At 38.4% G+C, this 20012-nt stretch overlaps 1 protein-coding gene across 1 annotated transcript in view; it reads right to left on the bottom strand.

Annotated features, from left to right (window-relative positions):
• Positions 1-1115: 1115 nt before the first annotated feature.
• The window catches only part of PAK2 (p21 (RAC1) activated kinase 2), a 41687-nt gene continuing 22790 nt past the window's right edge, over positions 1116-20012 (bottom strand). The window contains exons 10-15 of the mRNA XM_014072928.2: positions 14381-14493; positions 11482-11599; positions 8130-8229; positions 5945-6141; positions 5308-5445; positions 1116-4438 (exon numbers count right to left, since the gene is read on the bottom strand). Of these exons, the coding sequence (XP_013928403.1) occupies positions 4352-4438; positions 5308-5445; positions 5945-6141; positions 8130-8229; positions 11482-11599; positions 14381-14493 (753 nt within the window). The 3' untranslated portion in view covers positions 1116-4351. The remainder of the gene's footprint in view (positions 4439-5307; positions 5446-5944; positions 6142-8129; positions 8230-11481; positions 11600-14380; positions 14494-20012) is intronic.

Raw genomic sequence — 20012 nt, 5'->3', positions numbered from 1 at the left:
TGATTGTGCAATTGAGGAACTTCAGCAGTTCAGATCACACATAGGGAAACGCTAACAATGGATGCTAGTTTAAAATCTCATTGGTATGGAGGGGAAATTCCAGATTTATTTTATTTATTGTTAGAGTTCTATGCCACCCATCTTGCCAAGATGACTCTGGGTAGTTTACAGATCCTTTCCTTGTCACTGTTATGACTTCTCTACTACAATATTTCAACTTGCTTCAGAACTTAAAATGCCCTTATTAACATCATTGAACATTGTCTTATCTTTCTTCAGATAAATTATATATTGTGAGTTCCTGAGAAATTGCAACCATCATAAATGAGCCAGTTGCCAAGTGTCTGAACTTTGATCACGTGACTTTGGAGATGTTGCAACAAATGCGTGAAAAATGGTCATAAGTCATTTTTTTTTCAGTGCCATTGTAACTTCGGTCACTAAAGGAACTGTTGTAACTTTTCTACCTGTAATATTACAGCCTTAAGTCAATGATAAGCTTGAAAATGTCAATTTCACATAATACAGATGACAAACTATTCAGCGTCATTTGGTTTTGTGTCATCTATATTTTTTATGTTTTAAATCCCTCCCAGTAATTATTAGCATAAAATTAATGAGATTAATACTGGCCTCAACCAGATTTGAAATAGAATTGCTTTCATTACCAAAAAAACCCAACCCCTAAATGTAGTAAATGTAAGATGTCCCCTGGCACCTCTTTCAAAAGGCAATCAGTTCAAGAATCATCTAAACGATTAAAGTAATAGGCAGTGATAGTTCACTGGCTAGGGTTGTTATAAGAAACTGGTATAGGAAACTACTGAATTAACATTCAATTACTGCTGTCAGTTGTTAATTGAAATTTATGGTCAACAAATCAATTCATATTTTTCACTCTTCTAACATGTTTATAGCTGTTTGTCTAGAGAAATTAAGCAAAGAAATTAAGCACCAAGATGTCTCAGCTGGTTCACTGTCATGGAAGCTTTGAAGACAAATGACACTGCAAGTATGCTCCAATGAATCACCAAAGCCATACACAAGTAAACACAAATGTTATCTGATTGATCTATTATTTAATCAAGGTGCTGGGTAAAAAAAAGATCTCTCAATCATTTTAAAAATGTTTATTTCTAGCCCTGAAAGAATCATTAAACATAGACAATACAGTAGTTAATATCGTGGTAACATTAAATAACAGAATGAGATTAAATTATACAAAATTTGAGGACAATTAAAAAAATTAAAAGCTTGCATTATTTCCATCTCCATCTGACATAAGAAAGGAACAAATAAAGAAATCATTAATTCCAGCTACAAAAACAAATTCTTCAGCACTTAATTGACTCAAACAGAAAAGTGAATTGACTCTGATAATTTAAGTTAACTGGATGTAATTTCAAATGATGAATGACACCACCCAAACCAAACATGCTTCACTTTACATTAAGGGGGGGGGGGGAGAATAAGAGCTAAACATTCCAGATAACCTTGCATTAATGAAATATGTTTTCTCATTACAGTATCACACCATCAAACATACATGGCAATCTTGCCTAAGATCCAAAAACTGATTTAGCTATTTGATGGAAGTGATGAGTTGTTTATGAACTCATATACTCATGAACTTTTTGTCATATAAAGTCACAAATACATAAAGTTATCCAATTAAAATCTCCTCTCTCTCTTCAGCAATTTCCACAAAACAGTATTTTGATTTAGGAAATTGCTTTAAGATGGAGTTTTAAATTTCAATCTGGCTCAATGTTTTAAGTTGACAAACACTAATTATGTTTCAGAAATATGTATTTCATGACTGAATGAAGAAGCCAATATTTATTCGTTTTATTCCTGAAAATCTGATTAATGTAATTTCTACTTCTGTGTCTGAAACAAGTAACGTATGTTCAATCCAAAGTATACAAATTACAAACAAAACTTTGTTGTTTTATTTATCTAATGGAATGTTCCCATCAATTCATTTCAATCTTTTTTAATGAACAATGGGCACAAAATTTAATTATTATATTAGCTGTATATTACATTTTAAGAATATCAAATAGACACAATTTGGAGTACTTGGATACCTTCAGGCAAAGTAATAAGTGTACAACATATTTCAACTCCTGTGTTAATTCCATTGTAAGAAATTTTTGAGTCATTTGAAAAACATCATTAAAATTCAGTTCATTATCTACTAAAATCCATTTTATTATGACAATAAACATTAAGAATTTTAAGTATTCTGAAGGGAACTACCTTTTCATACTGTTATAAAAAAACACTAAAACATACATATCCACAGAAGCCTTCATTTCTACATATTCCATTGCCAGCAACAGACAAAGACCCAATAAAAGATTAAATTAACTGGAATTTTTAACGTCTTAAAAATTTATCAATATAAGATCAAAATTATTTTAACTTCTGTATTAACATTGAAAGCCATTTTTAAAAGAAGGAACTGGACTTAAAAATACATCTCAGACTAGAACATCACACCCTCTTGGACCAAACCAAAGCACATTCAAAATATTCTGAAAATAAATAGACTGGTTTGTTACACGATTTTTAGAGTAATACTTTTGACAAGATATGGATGTACAAGTGTGGCATTGTTTTAGTTGCATTAATAAGGCATTGCTGGTATCAATCAGAAAGCAAAAAAAGTTCCAAGGTGTAAAAAAATTAGAGCCCTTTGTATTATTGTGGACCAAAACCTGGAATATGGCCAGCAGCCATTTTACAATACCTTCATCATGATCTTCGTATTTGAATATTGTTCACAAATAGAAAAAGGGCTTAGCACTGACCATGAGAAAAGCTACAAGAGGCAGCCTCTTCACTAGGACTTTCAGAAGTTCTCCCAAAAATACTATCTAGGAATGCAAGAAAACTGTAGCACCAAATTAAATAATGTCTTACATTATTATTTGGCACATTATTATTCAGAAATGTTCTATCAAAGTCACAAAAATACAGTGATTTTAAATTTGAGCAATGTGAAACTCCAAATCTTGCCCCATTTAACCAGATGTTGGCTTACTTTATTAATCTAATCAGTTTCTTTTATCATGAGAGGCACTTTATCTTTTTTTTTCTCCTTAGTAAAGTTTTTTACTAAGAATCACCAAGACAAAGTTTCTTAGTCACTCACAAGACAGTTCCAATAATTTTGAACCTAAATTATTCCCTCTCCCATTTCTATCTGTATAAAATAGCACTTCCGGTGTTCTGAGGCTTTAGTCAGCTGAATTGTATAAAAATCTTGGATCTTTTGCAAATCTTCCAGGTCTTTTATTAGTAGAAATAGTATGAATATATTTATATATATATATAAAGAAAGAAACCTCTTAGTCCTGACAATTTCAAATTTGTTTTGGAGAGAAAATGTACAACATATACAAAATGTATTTAATACAAAGAAAGGTAATTTAAAAATCAGAAGGCACCAGCATGTAGCCCATAGCCCAAGTCAGAACATGGATAAAGCACTTTGCTATAAAACAACACATTTTCCAAGATATCCCTTTAAAAGGTTACCAATCAGCCTACACAGGCAAGGAACAAATGGAAGACAATTCATAGGAGTGGGGTTTTTCTCCCCAAGCTCAAAGGATGGTTTCATTACTGAAAAGAAAATATTTTTCCCATTACCCAGCAGGCATTTGCCCTCTAACATTCAGAGGCATCTTTCCCTTATTTTACAAAGTCCATGCACAAATTTCTACATCCAGTTGTGCTGAGCTGCTTTCTTTTCACTCTGTTTTCTGTTCTTTGCTTCAGAACTGTTACTGAATAATTACAGTCCCCAGGTATCTGGATGGTTAACATAAGGGTTATACCTAACTGCATATTAAAAGGAGAAAGAGGAACTTTCACATTTCTATCTGTCTTGAGTAACTCAAACGTTCCCATGCTTTGAATTACTGCCTAGCAAAGGAAACCTAAGGTGAAAAAAGGTTAGCAGATTACAGTAATACCTCCCTCTAAAAGCTTGAATCGATTGTTCAAGTATTGCAAATGTTCAAATCAGAACACAGATGGGAACTGGTACAGCAAAGTCACTGAAAAACAACTCATTGGCATAGCAAAATATTGAGTTGTCTATAGAAGTTGTAAAAAGGCCAGTGATTCAGTTTACAACTTCTTCAAGACTAGCAGAAAAGTTCACTATTATCACCATTTTTCTTCTCTTGTATCTTAGAGCTGAGGTGAATTTTTCCCTTCTGCGGATTTTCAACATCTCTAACAAGAGCAACAACTTGTATATTATAGGAAGATTTAAACAAAAAACAAAGCAGACAAACAAACAAAACCAGGAATGATGAAGAACACAACAGCAATGCTAGCGATTACTCTTCATGGCTTCTTTGGCTGCTAGAATCAGTGGTGTCAAACTTGATAAAGGTTTTGCCAATTTCAAGAAAGGATGCTAATGGAAAGAGAAACAGGAAGTTTTAATGGATAGGTATTTCAAAATAGCATTTCAAAACAAATACTCTGAAAGCAATCCAGAGATTAAATTATACACAAACATGGTAATGATAAGAGTACATTAAAAGAAAGGAGAAGCAAAGGAGAAGAATGTTTTCCCACCATTTCTTTACCAGAATATTTAAATAATTATGATTCTACCTGCCCTACTACGCTATGAATAGAGATAAGATGAAAGTAAGTCCAGTAAATTGTGGCTCTTAATTTTCAAACTTTGTTAAACTTTATTAAATGGCACTAACAATATCTTTCGTGAATGGAACAAAACCAAGACTTCTGCAAATTCTTCCTATCCTAAGGAATTCCACTGAATTGCAGATGTCATCCTTCTATATACAATAGCGACTATCCTTAGTATATTTTTACAAGCATCTACAAAGGCCATGTAGTTGTCTTCCTTTCTTCCCTTCATGACAATTTTCCTGTATTAGCAATGTGAACCTTGCATCTATATGTTAAAGACAGACTTTTAATCTCAGTTTAAGCTGAAGTGGAAAAGGGAGGTATAGTCAGAATGGTGGGGATACTGCAATATGTCAAGGAAGAGAAAGCGTAGACGTCTGTTTTCCACTGGTTTACTGTATGGCATTGTAGAAGCACATACAGCTCCTCTCTTTCCAGAAGAGTACATATTGTTGCATACAAGAGGAACAGGAAGATTCTATCTAGATAGCCAAGAATTTTAAAAAGGCAGCAATTTTCCCCAAAAAATCAGACTAGGGAATTTCTTATATCTTCCCCTTATTGAAATGTATTTTATTTATATTTAACATTATTCTTAAATATACAACACTTTAGTTTCTTTACCTGTAGTAGTTCTTTGGCTGACCCTCTTTTCTCTACATCCATTTCCAAACAACTATTTAAAAAGTCACGGAATATTGGAGTCAGTTTCTCTGGGCTCTGCAGCTCGGGGGTGCCATTAGTTGCTATTAAATATAATGCCTGTAAAGAAAAAAATTTTTTAATATTAATAAATCAAAAGCTGATTTTTTTGTATACATACAATTTGAAGATATGATTATTCAATCTTGGCAGCTGTCTACAACCATGGCCACTTTAAGTCTTGTGGACTTCAACTCCCAGAATTTCCTAGCCAGATATGCTGAGTACACAAGTCTTAAAGTGACCAAGGTTGGAGAGCCCTGTTCTATGGTATATTTCCCATGCTTAGTATATTTCAGAAAACCCTGGTTTTCTTAAAAACTGAATAGAAATACCCAAAAAGGAAAAACCAAAAAAAGACTGACAGATGCCCATCACGCTGCTCATCATTATTTCAATGAGAAGCTTTTTACTTTTATTTTGCTCACAATGTGTCTCGCATTGTATATATACTATAATAATAAATGTCACTCTGTTATGTACAACTAAGGGTTGGGATGAATTCAACTGCTTCCTTTCCTCACCACTATTGGTTTCTTAGATTTGTTATAGTACTTACCCTCAAAGGGTTTTCATTGAGATAGGGAGGTTCACCTTCAACCATTTCAATAGCCATAATACCTAGAGACCAGATATCCACCTTAGGGCCATAAGCCTTCCGTGTGACCACTTCAGGAGCCATCCAATATGGTGTTCCAACCATTGTACTCCGTTTGCTTTGCTCTGGAGTTATCTGAGCACAAAACCCAAAGTCAGCTGCAGAGGAAAAAGAAGGAGGGGGAAGCAAACATGAGTTAAATATGTCACTGAAATCATCTTTGAAATATTTATCATTCCAATTATCCTGAACAAAGAGCTATTTTATGCTGATTCGGAAAGTCCTGGATCACAATTGGGATCAGAATTCCTATTGCTAACCAAGGTATTTGTTAAGTGAATCACATCCAATTTTACACTTTTTTGCCAGTTATTAAGCAAATCATTACAGCTGTAAAATGAATCACACAGTGACGTGAATCCAGCGTCCTCATTGACTTTGCTTGTTGGAAGCCAGCTGGGAAGGTCACAAATGGTGATCATGGAGTCCTGGAATGCTGAGACCACCATAAATACATGCTTATTGTCAATCCCCCAAATTTTGATTATGTGACTGTGGGGATGCTGCAATGATCCTGAGTGCAAGAACCAGTCACAAGTGATCTTTTTCAATGGCATTGTAACTTTGAATGATTGCTAAATGAATGATTGTAAATAGAGGACTACCTGTATTGCTTCTTCAAACACTGAATTTTGAGAGTGAAGACCCCTGAAAACTCTAGGTTACCCTTGAAAACTCTAGAATGGATCATCAGACTTACTATAATATTATGCTTGATCCATTATAAACATCCACTATTAATCTGAAGTTAAAAAATGTTCCTAATGTTTCGCACTTCACATTTAAGCACCCATATTTAAAAACTATATACCAATATTAAAATAGTTCAGTGACTAAGACAGGAAATAGGCAAATTTCAAAAGAAATTTCAAAAAAATAAGTATGTTATTCTTGCCAAGTAGATTTGATCAAGCTATTAGTTTATAAGCACCCACTATTAATTAAAAATGTTCCTAATGTTTCACATATCACATTTAAATCCCGAAATAGACAAATTTTGAAAGAAATTTCCAAAAAAGTACATTATTCTTGCCAAGCAGATTTGATCAAGCTATTTGATTTATCCATAGGAAAAAAGAACATTATAACATTATGTTTCAGATGCAAATTGAAAAGGACGGATTCTTATGCAATTGAGAAGGAACATCATAAAAGTGTTAGAAACTCTAAAAGTAGTGACAATGTTAATAAGCAATACATATTCCAAAATAATATATTATTTTTTGTTCATCCGTGTTTGGGTGTATGTCTGTTTTAATCATGACTTAATCTATACATCAGCTATAAAATAGAATGAAAGCAAATTTTGATTAATTAAATGGAATAGTATGGTCCCTGAAAAATTCCTAAAAAAAAAAAAGCCAGCATAGAAAGCATAAACTCTGCATACTTCAATCATATAACCAACTTTAGTCCATTAATATTTATTTTAAAAATGCATGCAAACAGAAGGGATAGTACAAATTCTAAGTTTTATAACTGCAATATGTACCTGCAGTTTATCTTTCACACAGCACTACAATTGATTGGACTACAGGTTTTGTGTCAGATGCATCAATATAAAATACTAAAAATGTTCAGAATTCTTATCATTAAAAACACACCATCCATAACCACGACAACAGATGAGCTTGCTAATCAGAAAGGTAGGTGGCTCGAATCCCTAGTTTAGGTCTCCTGCATGAGCAGGGGGTTGGACTAGACGACCTCCAAGGTCCCTTCCAACTCTGTTACTGTTAAAACTTCTCTCTTCAATTTAAATTTCTTTTTTTATTCTTATTTTATAAAAATAAGAATGATAGGTTTTAATTACTACTTTTGCTTATTAATATTGCAATGCATTTATTAAAATGACTGTGCTGAACACAAAACCTGTTCAGCTTTGTACTTTCTTATTTTTGAAGCATTGGGTGACATCTTAAAATAGGAAGGGAGGGAAATGTCCAGAGGACATTGGGTGGTTGAATAATTTCATTGTTAGTCTAATCAAGGTTGCCACCTACTGGCTTAAAAATGAAAACTTAATGGTGATATGCAGTTTAATATTACTTTTATAATGTGAATGCTGCAGCTATCATGTACTTACTCAGCTTAACTGAACCATCCATTCCCAAAAGCACATTGTCACTTTTAATATCTCTGTGAATCACCTGGTTGGCATGTAGAAATTCAAGTGCCTGCAAACACTGCATGAAGATAATTGAAAGGTTTATTGTCTAAACAAATTCAAAATTTATATTTGGCTAATTGAGTTACCTCAATAGCTAAATTAGATTTAAGTACAGGTTGTCCTCACTTAAAGAACATAATTGACACTGGGAACTTCATTGCTAAGTAAAACGGCCATTAAGTGAAATATCACGCAATCACATCAGACTTATAGTAGTTACATTAAAGGAATTACACATATTCACTGAGATGTCACTGCAACTTCCAATTTTACTGCCAGCTTTCCCATTTGCTTTGCTTGTCAGAAGCCAACTGTGAAGCTTGCAAATGTTGCAATGATCATAAATGCAATCACATGACCATGGGGAGACTGCAATGGTTGGAACTTCAAAGGTTGCTAAACAGTGCAGTCATTAATCGAAGATTACCTGTATCCCCCAGAGTATTTCACATTTACTTAAGCAAAGAAAAAAATTCTTAGATAATATCTTAGAAATTAAATTTGAAATGAAACAATAATTTTTTGCTAGATATTATCCCAGAACATATAAATAAAAACACAGTATTTGATTTGAAACTTAAACAGAGAATATGCAAAAATGGCAAAATTAATACAATATATATATTACAGAAGTTTAACTAAATTTAAGCAGGAATGGCTTCCCTATGTAATATATATCATGCAGCAGGGGAAATACAAACATTTAGAATACTGTATAAATATATAATAACATATGCCTTTTGGACACCATAAATACTATAAATTAGTTGGAGCATAAAAATGAACGTCAGAAACCAAATATTTGTCTATAATATTTTTTTCATTTTTCTTCTTTTTTTAGCATTTACAAATAGCAATAAAAGTGAAATTTTGGCACAAAGTTCAAAGATTTATATTCTTTTCCATACCATAAAATCTCAATGTATTGTCTGATATGATCAATCTTTTATCAATGTTATACATTAATTGCATAACATTAGTAATTATCTTAGTCCATTTGATATATCATTTAAAATTATATTTGTTTTAAATAAATTTTAGTTAATCACAGAAGTACTTTCTGTCTAAGAATTTATCTACATATTTATTCAACCATGATGGTTGAATGTTTATGGTTCTATTTATATTCTACCATACACATTTCTTCATCTAAATTTACTGTCTATGCATAAGGAGATCAGTTATGTCACTCTTCATGCATAGTATTTAATTTAAATACTCTGATTCATCTTCCCAATTCATTTTGCAACAAAGCAAATCTTTAACCTAACAATCATTAATTTTCATTAAAAAAGACTTCCAGACTCAAAGAGAGAAATAAATATTTCAGAAGAATTTTGTACTGCACTGAGTGCACATACCTGCGTATCCACATATGAAATCTATTACATGAATTGTCAATTATGAAAACTGATAAGCAATATATTGCCATTCAGTTGCTTCTTTTCTATAGTGAAATACTTTCCTCCAATTTTAAGATTTATATTATCCATATAATACTATTATATTATATTTAATAGTATAAAACTATTAAATGTTTGAATGGAGTTTGTAAAGACTTGGAATAATTTATAACTAGAATATACCAAAGGACACAATTTGTTCTAACGGAGAAATTACACATCTTAAAAACATCCACATTTACTAAAAAGTTGAAATGACTGAATTTAGCTATGCTATACAATGCATGGCACTGAACAAGTGATAGTTACAAAGTGCATTTATGACAGTTGCAGCATCAAATGCAATCATGCAATCACAATCCAGACACTCACTAATTCATGTCTACAATGTTGCAGAGTCCCACCATCATGTGATCAATACCTATGCGACCTCCAGTGCTAGCTTCTAACAAGCACAGTCAATGGAATATCTGGCAGGAGGTTGCAAATGGGGACCAGATAACATTGTGTTTAATAACAGGCAGCATGGAATTCACTTAACAATAGCAGCTGGAACTTGTTAGAACTGCCACGTCACTAAGCAATGTGGTCCCATGACATTACGCTTTACAACCACATTGTTTAGCAACCAAAATTCTGGTTCCAATTACTGTTGTTAAGTGAGAATTATGGAAAAGATGTGAGGATGCCTGCTCAATAAAGATGGTGAAATGCTAACAGGTGAAAAAAAGAGCAATTCAACTCTTGATTTGACTCAATCTTCTCCAAAACAGTAGATTTCATTAGGCAATTGTGAACAGCAGAATGAAGCAGCAAGAATGAAGTTTGAGATTGCCAGAAACACAGTCATGGAGTATCTATTTTCTATAAATAGTTTAATACTCTAAGGGCAAATGAGTTGTATATTATTAAAATTGTAAGATTCCCCAAGCAGTTCATAAAAAGAGCAAACTGTGAGCACCTTGAATAAGAAGCAATAATTACCAGTAGTATGAATTTGTACTTAATAATCTTGCCAGATTACCATAACCTTTCCTCATTTTTTAAATGAAGTAACTTTCTAACTAAATTTTGGGAGAGTTCTAGAGATAATAACTCTTCCTTTTGGCAAACAATTTGACAAACTACCCCCATGACATTCTGGTCAATGTGTCCTAGTTAAATAAGACACTTAAATTACGTAGCTAGTTTAAAAAATTCTTTGTTGGTGTGCTACTAAAGTGCTACCAAATGATTCAGTTCCTGGCTTTCTAATTATTAACATGTTTATTAATAAATTAGGTGAAAATATGGAAAGAATATTTATCAAGTTTTTCTTTCCTATTTATATTTTTAGTCAAATATTTCCTATATATTCAACCAGTATCATAGGTAAAGACGGTTCAGACCTCTGTGTAGCATGAATAAACAACTTTAATGCAAATTTGGCTCCAAGAGACTAATCCACACTATTATTTATTCCCATTAACATGGAGTTTATAGCTAGAATTTCTAGCTAGAATTTCTAGATTCAGAAATTATTTTTTATCCAAGATATGTTTCCTCGGCATGAGCCATGGTTAGAATGCAGTACTGCAGGCTACTTCTGCTGACTACCAGCTGACTGCAATTTGGTAGTTCGAATCTCATCAGGCTCAAGGTTGACACAACCTTCCATCCTTCTGCGCTCGGTAAAATGGGGACCCAAATTTTTGGGGACAATGTGCTGACTCTGTAAACCACTTAGAGAGGGCTGTAAAGCACTATGAAACCGTATATAAGTCTAAGTGCTATTTACATTCAGGAAATCAATCAATCAATATCCATCATATAATTGACATCTCCCAAAGTTGTAATTAAATCTATTCCTTCCCTTAATCACCCACCTCTCTGCAGACAGCAGCAATCTGCGCCTCATCCATACAAGTCTCTGTAACTACATCAGTAAGGGATCCACCAGCCAGATACTCCATTACAACAAAAAGTTCATCTCCAACCAGATAACTGAAGACAGAAAATCAACATTAAATTTCCACACAATGAAACAACTGTTTGAAGTTAGATTGGGAAAAGAAGCTAAAGTAAATATACAATACAAATTTATTAGTACCAGAATTATATATTGTGCAAGCCCTGAATTAGTTACCAATTGGCTTCTGAATATAGTTTAACATGCTAGTTTTAACCTATAAAAGTCCTTTTGGCTTAGCATAGAGACATGAGGACTTGCCTCCTTCAACCACAATAGTCCTGTCTAAAATAAGCAACTTGGAAAACACTGCTGAAGATCTCCCCACTACTAGGAAACTAAGAGCCAAAGCTAGGAGCAATACATACTTTCCATTATGGCCCAGTGCTTGTAGAATAGTTTCAACCAGAAATTAAGCTAGGTATGATACTATTGGTCTTTGAAAATAAGTGAAGCTTTTCTGGGGCAATGCATAATTGCTTACATGCTCCCATTTTAAGGTAATTTAATTATTTGCTATAATTATTTTTTATTATTTTTGTGTTATGAGCACTTTTCATCATATGTCACAAGTTGCAAGTTTGTAAACACTTAAAATAGCAATAAAACAAAAGAATTAAATATGGGAGATTAGGTATTGGAATGCTTTTTTATAACTACGTAGCATTATTCTCTTCCTTTGGCCATCTTCTCCCATGACTATCAGAGCTGAATCTGCACTAGACCAGACAGGGCATTTATCTATCCTTGGTTGGGGGAAAATCAACAAAAAGTGCATTATCACATAAAGATGGAGAAAAAGATGCAACATATAAATCCTGAGTCTGATACACAGAATGGGCTAGATTACTGGAATCAACACCATCCTTGAGAATGGAGAAGGTGGTAAAGAGAATGACAAACACATGATTACACCCACACAATGCAAGTTCCACCGTTTCTGTTTGTGCATCATGACAACATATCCATATATGAAAAGGGTAGATCTTGCAGTTCAACACTGACAAAAGGAGCAAGAACCTGTCTACAGCTAGAATCTACCTATCATCTTTAAGGAGCTTTTTTAAAAAATTAAGGTTTCTTGTGTCTACAATAAAAGCAAGTTATCTATGCAAGAAATTACCTTGTTTTATTGTACAATTCAAAGTTCACTTTGAGAGACCCAGATTGGTCTAATGGCTAAGGCACCAGACTAGAAAGCAGGAGACTGCAAGTTCAAGTCCTGCCTTAGCCATGAAAGCCAGATGGGTGACTTGGAGCCAGTCATTCTCTCTCAGCCCAATTCATCTCATCTGGGAAAATAGGAGGGGGAAGGTTTGTTGGATATATATGCTGACTTGAGTCATTTGTAAAAATAATAAAGGTAGGATGCAAATTACACATATTAAATAAATAAATACATTTCAGTCAAAGGACCAGTATAGAACAAAACAATTAACGAATTGCTTGAAAACAAAAGGGGAAAGTTAGATACAAAGGTAAAGGATTGGAACAGAATATTATTACCACTAATACCAGTATAAATTATGCCTCTAGAGCTAAGAAACAGAGTGTCATTTGTTTAAAACTAAAATGTGGAAATAAAATTCTAAGACAGACATGTTTGTGTGTAATTCAGTTATTCAAGGATTAGCCAAGTTGTACTATATTAAAGAATGTGGCAGTTAATCATCTTGGATCTTATCTTGTTGACATGCAAAGTTCAGCAATCTAAGGAAATAGAAGCCCCTTTAATCCAAAAAAGTGTTTTTGTATAGAGGAAGTTTCAGATAAGGGAGAATTTTAATATCCGCATAAAAGTATAGTAAAATAGGGCAATATACTTTTATCATATGGACACAGTCTAGCAGCATATGGACTATTTTTGTTTGCTTTCCAGAATGACTCTTCTACTGTTAGTTTCTGGCATCCAGTGTGAGAGAAAGAAGTATACGTATCATGATATTATCTATCTATTTGTCAGTTAATTAGTCAGTCAATAAGTATCTTGGGTCCTTCTCTCACATCATAACAGATTTCTTAATGTTTCCTAGCTATTAATGTGGAAGGCACCACATCATCTTTTGAAGATGATCTTGTCTGATCTCAGATATTTTTACTACGTCTTGGTAACTTCAACCCTCACAGTAACTTTTGTCAAGGCAGTTAACTACCCAGATCATTCAGCTGTTACCTGATTATCAGTCACATATCTAGTGTTAATCCTCTTGCATATATACCCACATTTTATTATTATTAAGTAATTCTTATACATAAAAGCTATCAAAGAAAATGACAGAAATGAAGGCACGTAAGAATCACCACAAAAGTGTGCTCAGCTGAATTCTTCCCTGTCCACTAATCATTACCACCAACAGCCCAGGAAGATTATAATTTAAAACATTTATTATATTGTTTTTTGCAATGGGCTATATTCTTTGTAACCAAGTTTAGAAGAACTCTGATCCTAAAATATAGGACACAAATAATTATATTGTATTAATAAGTAGTAATAATAGCCATTTCTAGAAAGTAAGTAATGATTGCTGCATGAAAATCTTCAATAGTATTATCAAAAATTGTTGGCCTTTAGTGACTTATTTTAAAATACAAGTATAATTCTAAATGGTACTAACAACTCATAATAAAATGTTTCTTATTTGGAATTACAAAGTTATGTACTAATTTTTATGTATGCTTATAATTTCTTTAAGACACATAACATATTGGTATTTTAAGAATGCAAAAACAGACAAAATAAGACATGGCCAAAGCTTTTGAGTTTTGATTCTGGCTTAAACTTAACTTTCCATCAACTACATGTTGTACTTAGTTACCTGTCTAGAAAATTGACTATGTTTGGGTTCTTCAGCTCTTTCATTACCAAAATTTCATTGATAATCAACTCTTTTTTGGGTTGTTTCTGTAGATTTATTTGTTTTATAGCAACCTGAAAAATAAAGAAAGAAATCAGAAGCTGATATTCAAATAGAGGTAATTTGTACACAATCTATGGTTTCTGCATGTTTAAGTTAAGTTAATGGAAAAAAATCTAGACCAAGTTAAATACCATTTGGTTCCATCGTGAGGACAGACTGAATAAACTGAAAATTACACCCCTTATAGACATATAAATACAACCAAAATAAATAATTAGTAAACAGAAAGGGGTATGTTCTTGTTCTTGATAAAATACATAAACTTCACATCTTGAAGTCAACATTTGTGGCCTTGATTCTAGATAACAAATCAAACTACAATGAGATAGAATGTTGGGCCTTACCTGAACATTTATTTTCTGCAGCAAAGGCGGAAGGGGCTACAACAGGGTTAAGTCACAGCATGATTGGTCCAGAGACTGAGGAAATTTTCTTAAAGTCACCATTCTTCCCTATTGGCTCCCAGTTTCCTCAAAGTCGTATGGAAGAGCTGTAATCTTATGTAAGGCAATAACCGGAAACACATACAGACCACACACACATCCTCCCCCCCCAACTGCCCTCGCCGGGCTTATCTGCACTGCCTAGGGCGGGATGTAGCCCCTCCCGCCTTTGCTGCAGAAAAAAAACGTTCAGGTAAGGACCAATGTTCTTTTTCCTGCAGCTCGGCGGGAGAGGCTACAACAGGGACATACCCAAGCTAAGTCCCTGGGTGGGATGAAGACCGCGGGGAAGGGGAGGTCACCACCTGCTGAAGGACATGACGCCCAAAAGACGCGTCCGCCAAGGCGAAACGGTCCAAACGGCAGTGTCAAATAAAGGGTGTCAGGGAGGCCCAGGTGGCCGCCCTACAAATGTCCTCCAGAGAGGCCCTAGTGGCCCACAAGGCCGTGGTAGCGGCACTGCGGGTGGAATAGGCCGTGATCCCTTGGAGAGAAGCCTTACCCGAGACAAAGTAGGCCTCACTGATGGCTTGTCTCAACCACCTACCAATGGTGGCAGATGAAATCCTAGCACCCAGTGTGCTGGACTGAAAGGATAGAAAGAGAGCCTCTGACTGGTGGAAAGGGGATGTCCACCTAAGGTAGATACGCAAGGCGTGTCATACATCCAGCTGGTGCCTTAGGTGCTCCCTCTCGTGAGAAGGAGATGGGCAGAAATTGGGAAATATGATTTCCTGTGATCTATGAAACAGAGTCTTGACCTTCGGGATGAAGGTAGGGTCTAATCTAAGGACGACCCTGTCCTAGTGGAATTGGCAAAGGTCGTCCCCGGATGACAAAGCTCCCAACTCTGATATGCGTCAAGGTGACTGTGATGAGAAAAACTATGTTCAAAGTGAGGAATCTGAGATGAATTGTCCTCAGAGGCTCTAAAGGGGTGCCCGTGAGGGTCCTGAGTACGGTAGAAAGGTCCCATGTTGGAAAACGATGTACGGGGAGTAGACGCAAGTTCGCCGCCCCTTTGAGGAACCGCTTAACTAAGGGAAACTGGGACAAGGAAAAACGACCATCCCCTGCCAGGACGGAGGAGAGGGCCGCCACCTGCCTACGTAGGGTGCTATTGGAAAGGCCGAGATCCAGGCCGTGTTGGAGAAACTCTAGGACCTGGGCAACGGATGTATGGACAGAGGAGAGACGAAGTCTCTCGCACCAGGAGGCGAATGCTGACCACGTGGAGTTATATATCTGTGTGGCTGCTTCGATTGTGGAAATAACCTTAGCCGAGAGGTGAGCCCCCCTTAGGAGACGCCGCTCAAGTCCCAGGAGGTCAGTTGGAGCCACTGGGGCTCCAGATGCATTAGGACCCCCTGGCACAGGGCGATCTCCTCGTGGGGAATTCTCCATGGGGGAGAAATGGACAGCAGCAGGAGGTCTGCAAACCAAGGCCGCCATGGCCAATACGGGGCTACTAAGATGATATGTGCCCTCTCTAATATTACTTTCCTCAGGGTCCCTTGGATCAGGAGAAGGGGGGGAGGCATAAAGGAGTCCAAGGGCTTCTAAGTGCATCTGTCTCCTCCACATTGCGTGCTGGGAAGCGGGAGAAGAATCGGGGCAGTTGTGCATTGCTCAGACTCGCGAACAGATCCACCAGCGGGCGCCGAAGCTTGGCAAATCTCATGGAAAAGTTCCGGAAGCAGTTACCGCTCCCCCATCGACTGTTGCCCAACTCAGCCAGTCGGCCTGATGATTGGCAATGCCCGAGATGTGGTCTGAAGAAATTGAGGCCAGGTTCCTTTCTGCCCAGAGGCCGAGCCTCTGAGCCTCCAGCCAGAGACATCTGGAATGGGTCCCCCCTTGTCGATTTATGTGCACCTTCGTGGCCACGTTGTCTGTTAAGAGGAGGACATGTTGGTTGGCAATGGATGACCGGAAATACAAGAGAGCCAGGCGAGCTGCCTTCAGCTCCAGCCAATTGATATTATGGCGAAGGTCCGGTTTTGTCCAATGACCCTGTGCAATTCTGGAGTCCATCAGGGCCTCCCAGCCATAAAGGCTTGTGTCTGTGGTGATGGTAATGCGATCCGGTTCCCAGATGTTGAAACTGTGTAGTGCCGGAAATAACCACCACCTCAGGGACCCTCGGAGGTCTGGGGGCAATCTGATCAGACGTAAGGAATTGCTCATGCGATGACGTTGGTAGGGGATGAACAACCACTGCAGTGTCCGAGAGTGGAGCCATGCCCAGGGAACTATTCCTATGCACGACACCATCTTGCCCAGGAGGCGGGAAAAGGTCAGGATGGAAACTGACTGACTTGCATGGACCTGTCGCATCATGGACTGGAGACTATAGAGTCGTTCCTGAGAGTGTCAAACAAGTCCTGCTACAGAGTCTATCACTGTCCCTAGATGTTGGATTCTTGTCGAGGGAGAAAGGTGGCTTTTTGGAAAGTTGACTGAGAACCCCAGGGAATGGAAAGTTCGAATGGTCAGCTGCACGTCATGTATCGCTTGAGTGCGGGAATGGGCCAGAAGGAGCACGTCGTCCAGATAACAGTGGAGTCTCACTGGATGGGATCGTAGGTGAGCCGCCTGAGCTGCTAGAACCTTTGTGAACGTGAATGGAGCGGAGGCTAGACCAAATGGAAGTACCCTGTACTGGAAGTGACGTCCCTTGTGGGAGAAGCGGAGGAATCTGCAGTAAGCTGGCAGTATGGGAATGTGAAGATACGCCTCCGTCAAGTCTATGGAGGCCATGAAGTCACCTCGTCAAATTCCCAGGAGGATAGATAATCGGAGGCCATACCTGATCATGGATCTGACCCAAGCGTCGGATGTTATCTGATCCCACTGATCCACGAAGGATGCCAGGCGGCCACCTATGGGTTAACTCGGATTGGAGTCATTTCCCTCTGCAGAAAGGGTGGCTACCCCTACCCCCTCAAAAGGGGCACTTGGACTGTCCCAGAAATCTAACCCTATCCTGGTCGAAAGGTCGCTGGCCCTGCCTGTCATATCTGTAGGGGGCATAGCGTTGCTGTCTGAAGTCGGGCTCAGAGGGCCAGTACGAAGGTCTCCTGTAAGAAGAGGAACGAGCATCCTGCTTCTTGGAATTAGAAGGGAGAACCTTCTTCTTATCCTTGTTTTCCACAAGGATTGGTTCAGGTGAGTCCCCAAAAAAGGTTCGGACCGGTAAAAGGAGCGGCAGCCAACCCACGCTTGGACTTGTTCTCCATTTGCCAATTGCGAAGCCACAAGAGGCGTTTCGAAGTGACAGAAGTAGCTAATGCTCTGGATGCAAACTTGATGGAATCTAGTGTGGCACCTGCCGAAAACTGGGTGGCCACAATAATTTTTGCCAGGTCCTAATGGACCCATTCATCTTGGATTGGGATGCGATCCTGCAACTGGCGCAGCCACATGACCGTTGTCCAGTTAAACTTGGAAGCAGCGGCCACTAACTTAATCGCCCAGGTGGAAGCTGTAAAATTTTTGCATAAGGTGAGTTCCGCTCGCTTATCCTCGGGCTTAAGTTTGTCTGCTACATCACCGGAGACAACATTGGAGGCGCTGGCCAGGAGTGGAATGGGAGGATCTACTGTCGGTAACTGGCCAGGAGTGGAATGGGAGGATCTACGGTCGGTAACTGAAGGGCCTTAGAAAATGCCTGCTCCATATTGTAGAAGCGGCCGTCTTCCTTCCTGGATTGGGCAAGGAAGATGGCTGGGACCATTGGTTCTGAACTACCTCCAGGAAAAGGGGGGAAGCTGGAACCTCCTTATCTGTATTTGGATTAATAAACATAGCGAGGTTAGGGTCCCTCTGTTGAGAGACTGGCGGGGCCCCAGTGCCAATCTGAGTAGTCTTCTTGGCCTTGCCTAATAGAGGCTTGAAGGCTGGAGCTGTAAAGAGGCCTAGGAAGGCCTGAGAATCTGGAGGGATAGCCTCCTCGCCATCTCAGAAGCCTAATTCTGGATGAGCACCCTCCCCCAATGCAGAGGCCTCACTGACACCGATGGGGAATGAGCTCTGGCCTGGCCTGGCCTAGGCCCCGGGCCAGGGAAGGAGACCTGTGGCGTCTATTATCAGAGAGGGATCTAGATGCTCTTCAGGATGACTGGTCCCTTTCGACTAACCCTGATGTGATGCCTCTAGAGATTGCTCAGGCGATAAGCCTCCTGATGCTCTCAGGTAGGAGGTCTAAATCCTCCAGGTCCTCCTCCGAGGGACGCGTGGCAGACAGACCTTGTGGGGCTAGGAGGAAGGGAGGTAGATAATCCCCAGATCCGCTATCTGAAGGCTCACCACCCCCATCCCTAAAGGATCTTGGGGAAATAGGGGGAGAAGGGGAGGTCACCTGCCTGCCACGTCTGACTGGGGAGACGGAAGGGGATGAAGGACTGAAACCTCTAGGAAGAGAGGGAGAGGGGGGAGGAATGGGCCTCACCGGAGACCTGGATCTGTCTGGAGAAGTGGGTCGAACATGGTGAGATAGTTTCTCAGCCCTGGCCACTCTCTACTCCAAAGCCTTCTGTCTGTGGAGCTCATCTCTCACTGTGGCTCTACAGGGACGCTGATTCGCAGACGGCTTAGAAGTCGTCACTCTAGGCTTCAACCTGGCCTGGCCTTCCTCTCTCTCCATCCCACTGCTCCCTTCAGGGGCCTGCACTGCCCCGGTGCTTTGTAGAGACCATGCCTCACTCACGTGGCTGGTCTGCTTGGAAGTCGAACCAGAGCCCTTTCGGCCTCGATATGCGATCGTGCTGCCGGTCAGAAGGGCTCTTGCCGCCTCAGAGACTGCTCACGATGTAGGCCTTGCCCGTGCGGAGGTTGGCGCCATGAGGTTGCTCCAAAATGGCTGCCGCACCTCGTGGCGAAAAGAGATAGAGGTCGCCCAGTAAGTTGACTCTGAGGCGGAAGCCTTCTGGCAAGTCAATTATTAGCGCTGCTCCAACGTGCTTTGGCCGTGTTACTGTATAGCCTTCCGAAGCGCTCTTAGGAGTCACGTTCGGCGAGGCTAGAATGTCGCACCCAATTTCCTCCACCACAGCAAGCTGTTAAGGTGCGGCAGCTTTAGGGCACGT

The sequence above is a fragment of the Thamnophis sirtalis genome, unplaced genomic scaffold (genome assembly GCF_051295495.1).
Source record: "Thamnophis sirtalis isolate CommonGarterSnake01/CBP01778 unplaced genomic scaffold, rThaSir2_p1.2 scaffold_11, whole genome shotgun sequence".
In the NCBI taxonomy this organism is placed as follows: domain Eukaryota; kingdom Metazoa; phylum Chordata; class Lepidosauria; order Squamata; family Natricidae; genus Thamnophis; species Thamnophis sirtalis.
Note: the sequence above shows the minus strand (reverse complement) of the source record. Positions and strands in the feature narration are given on the sequence as shown.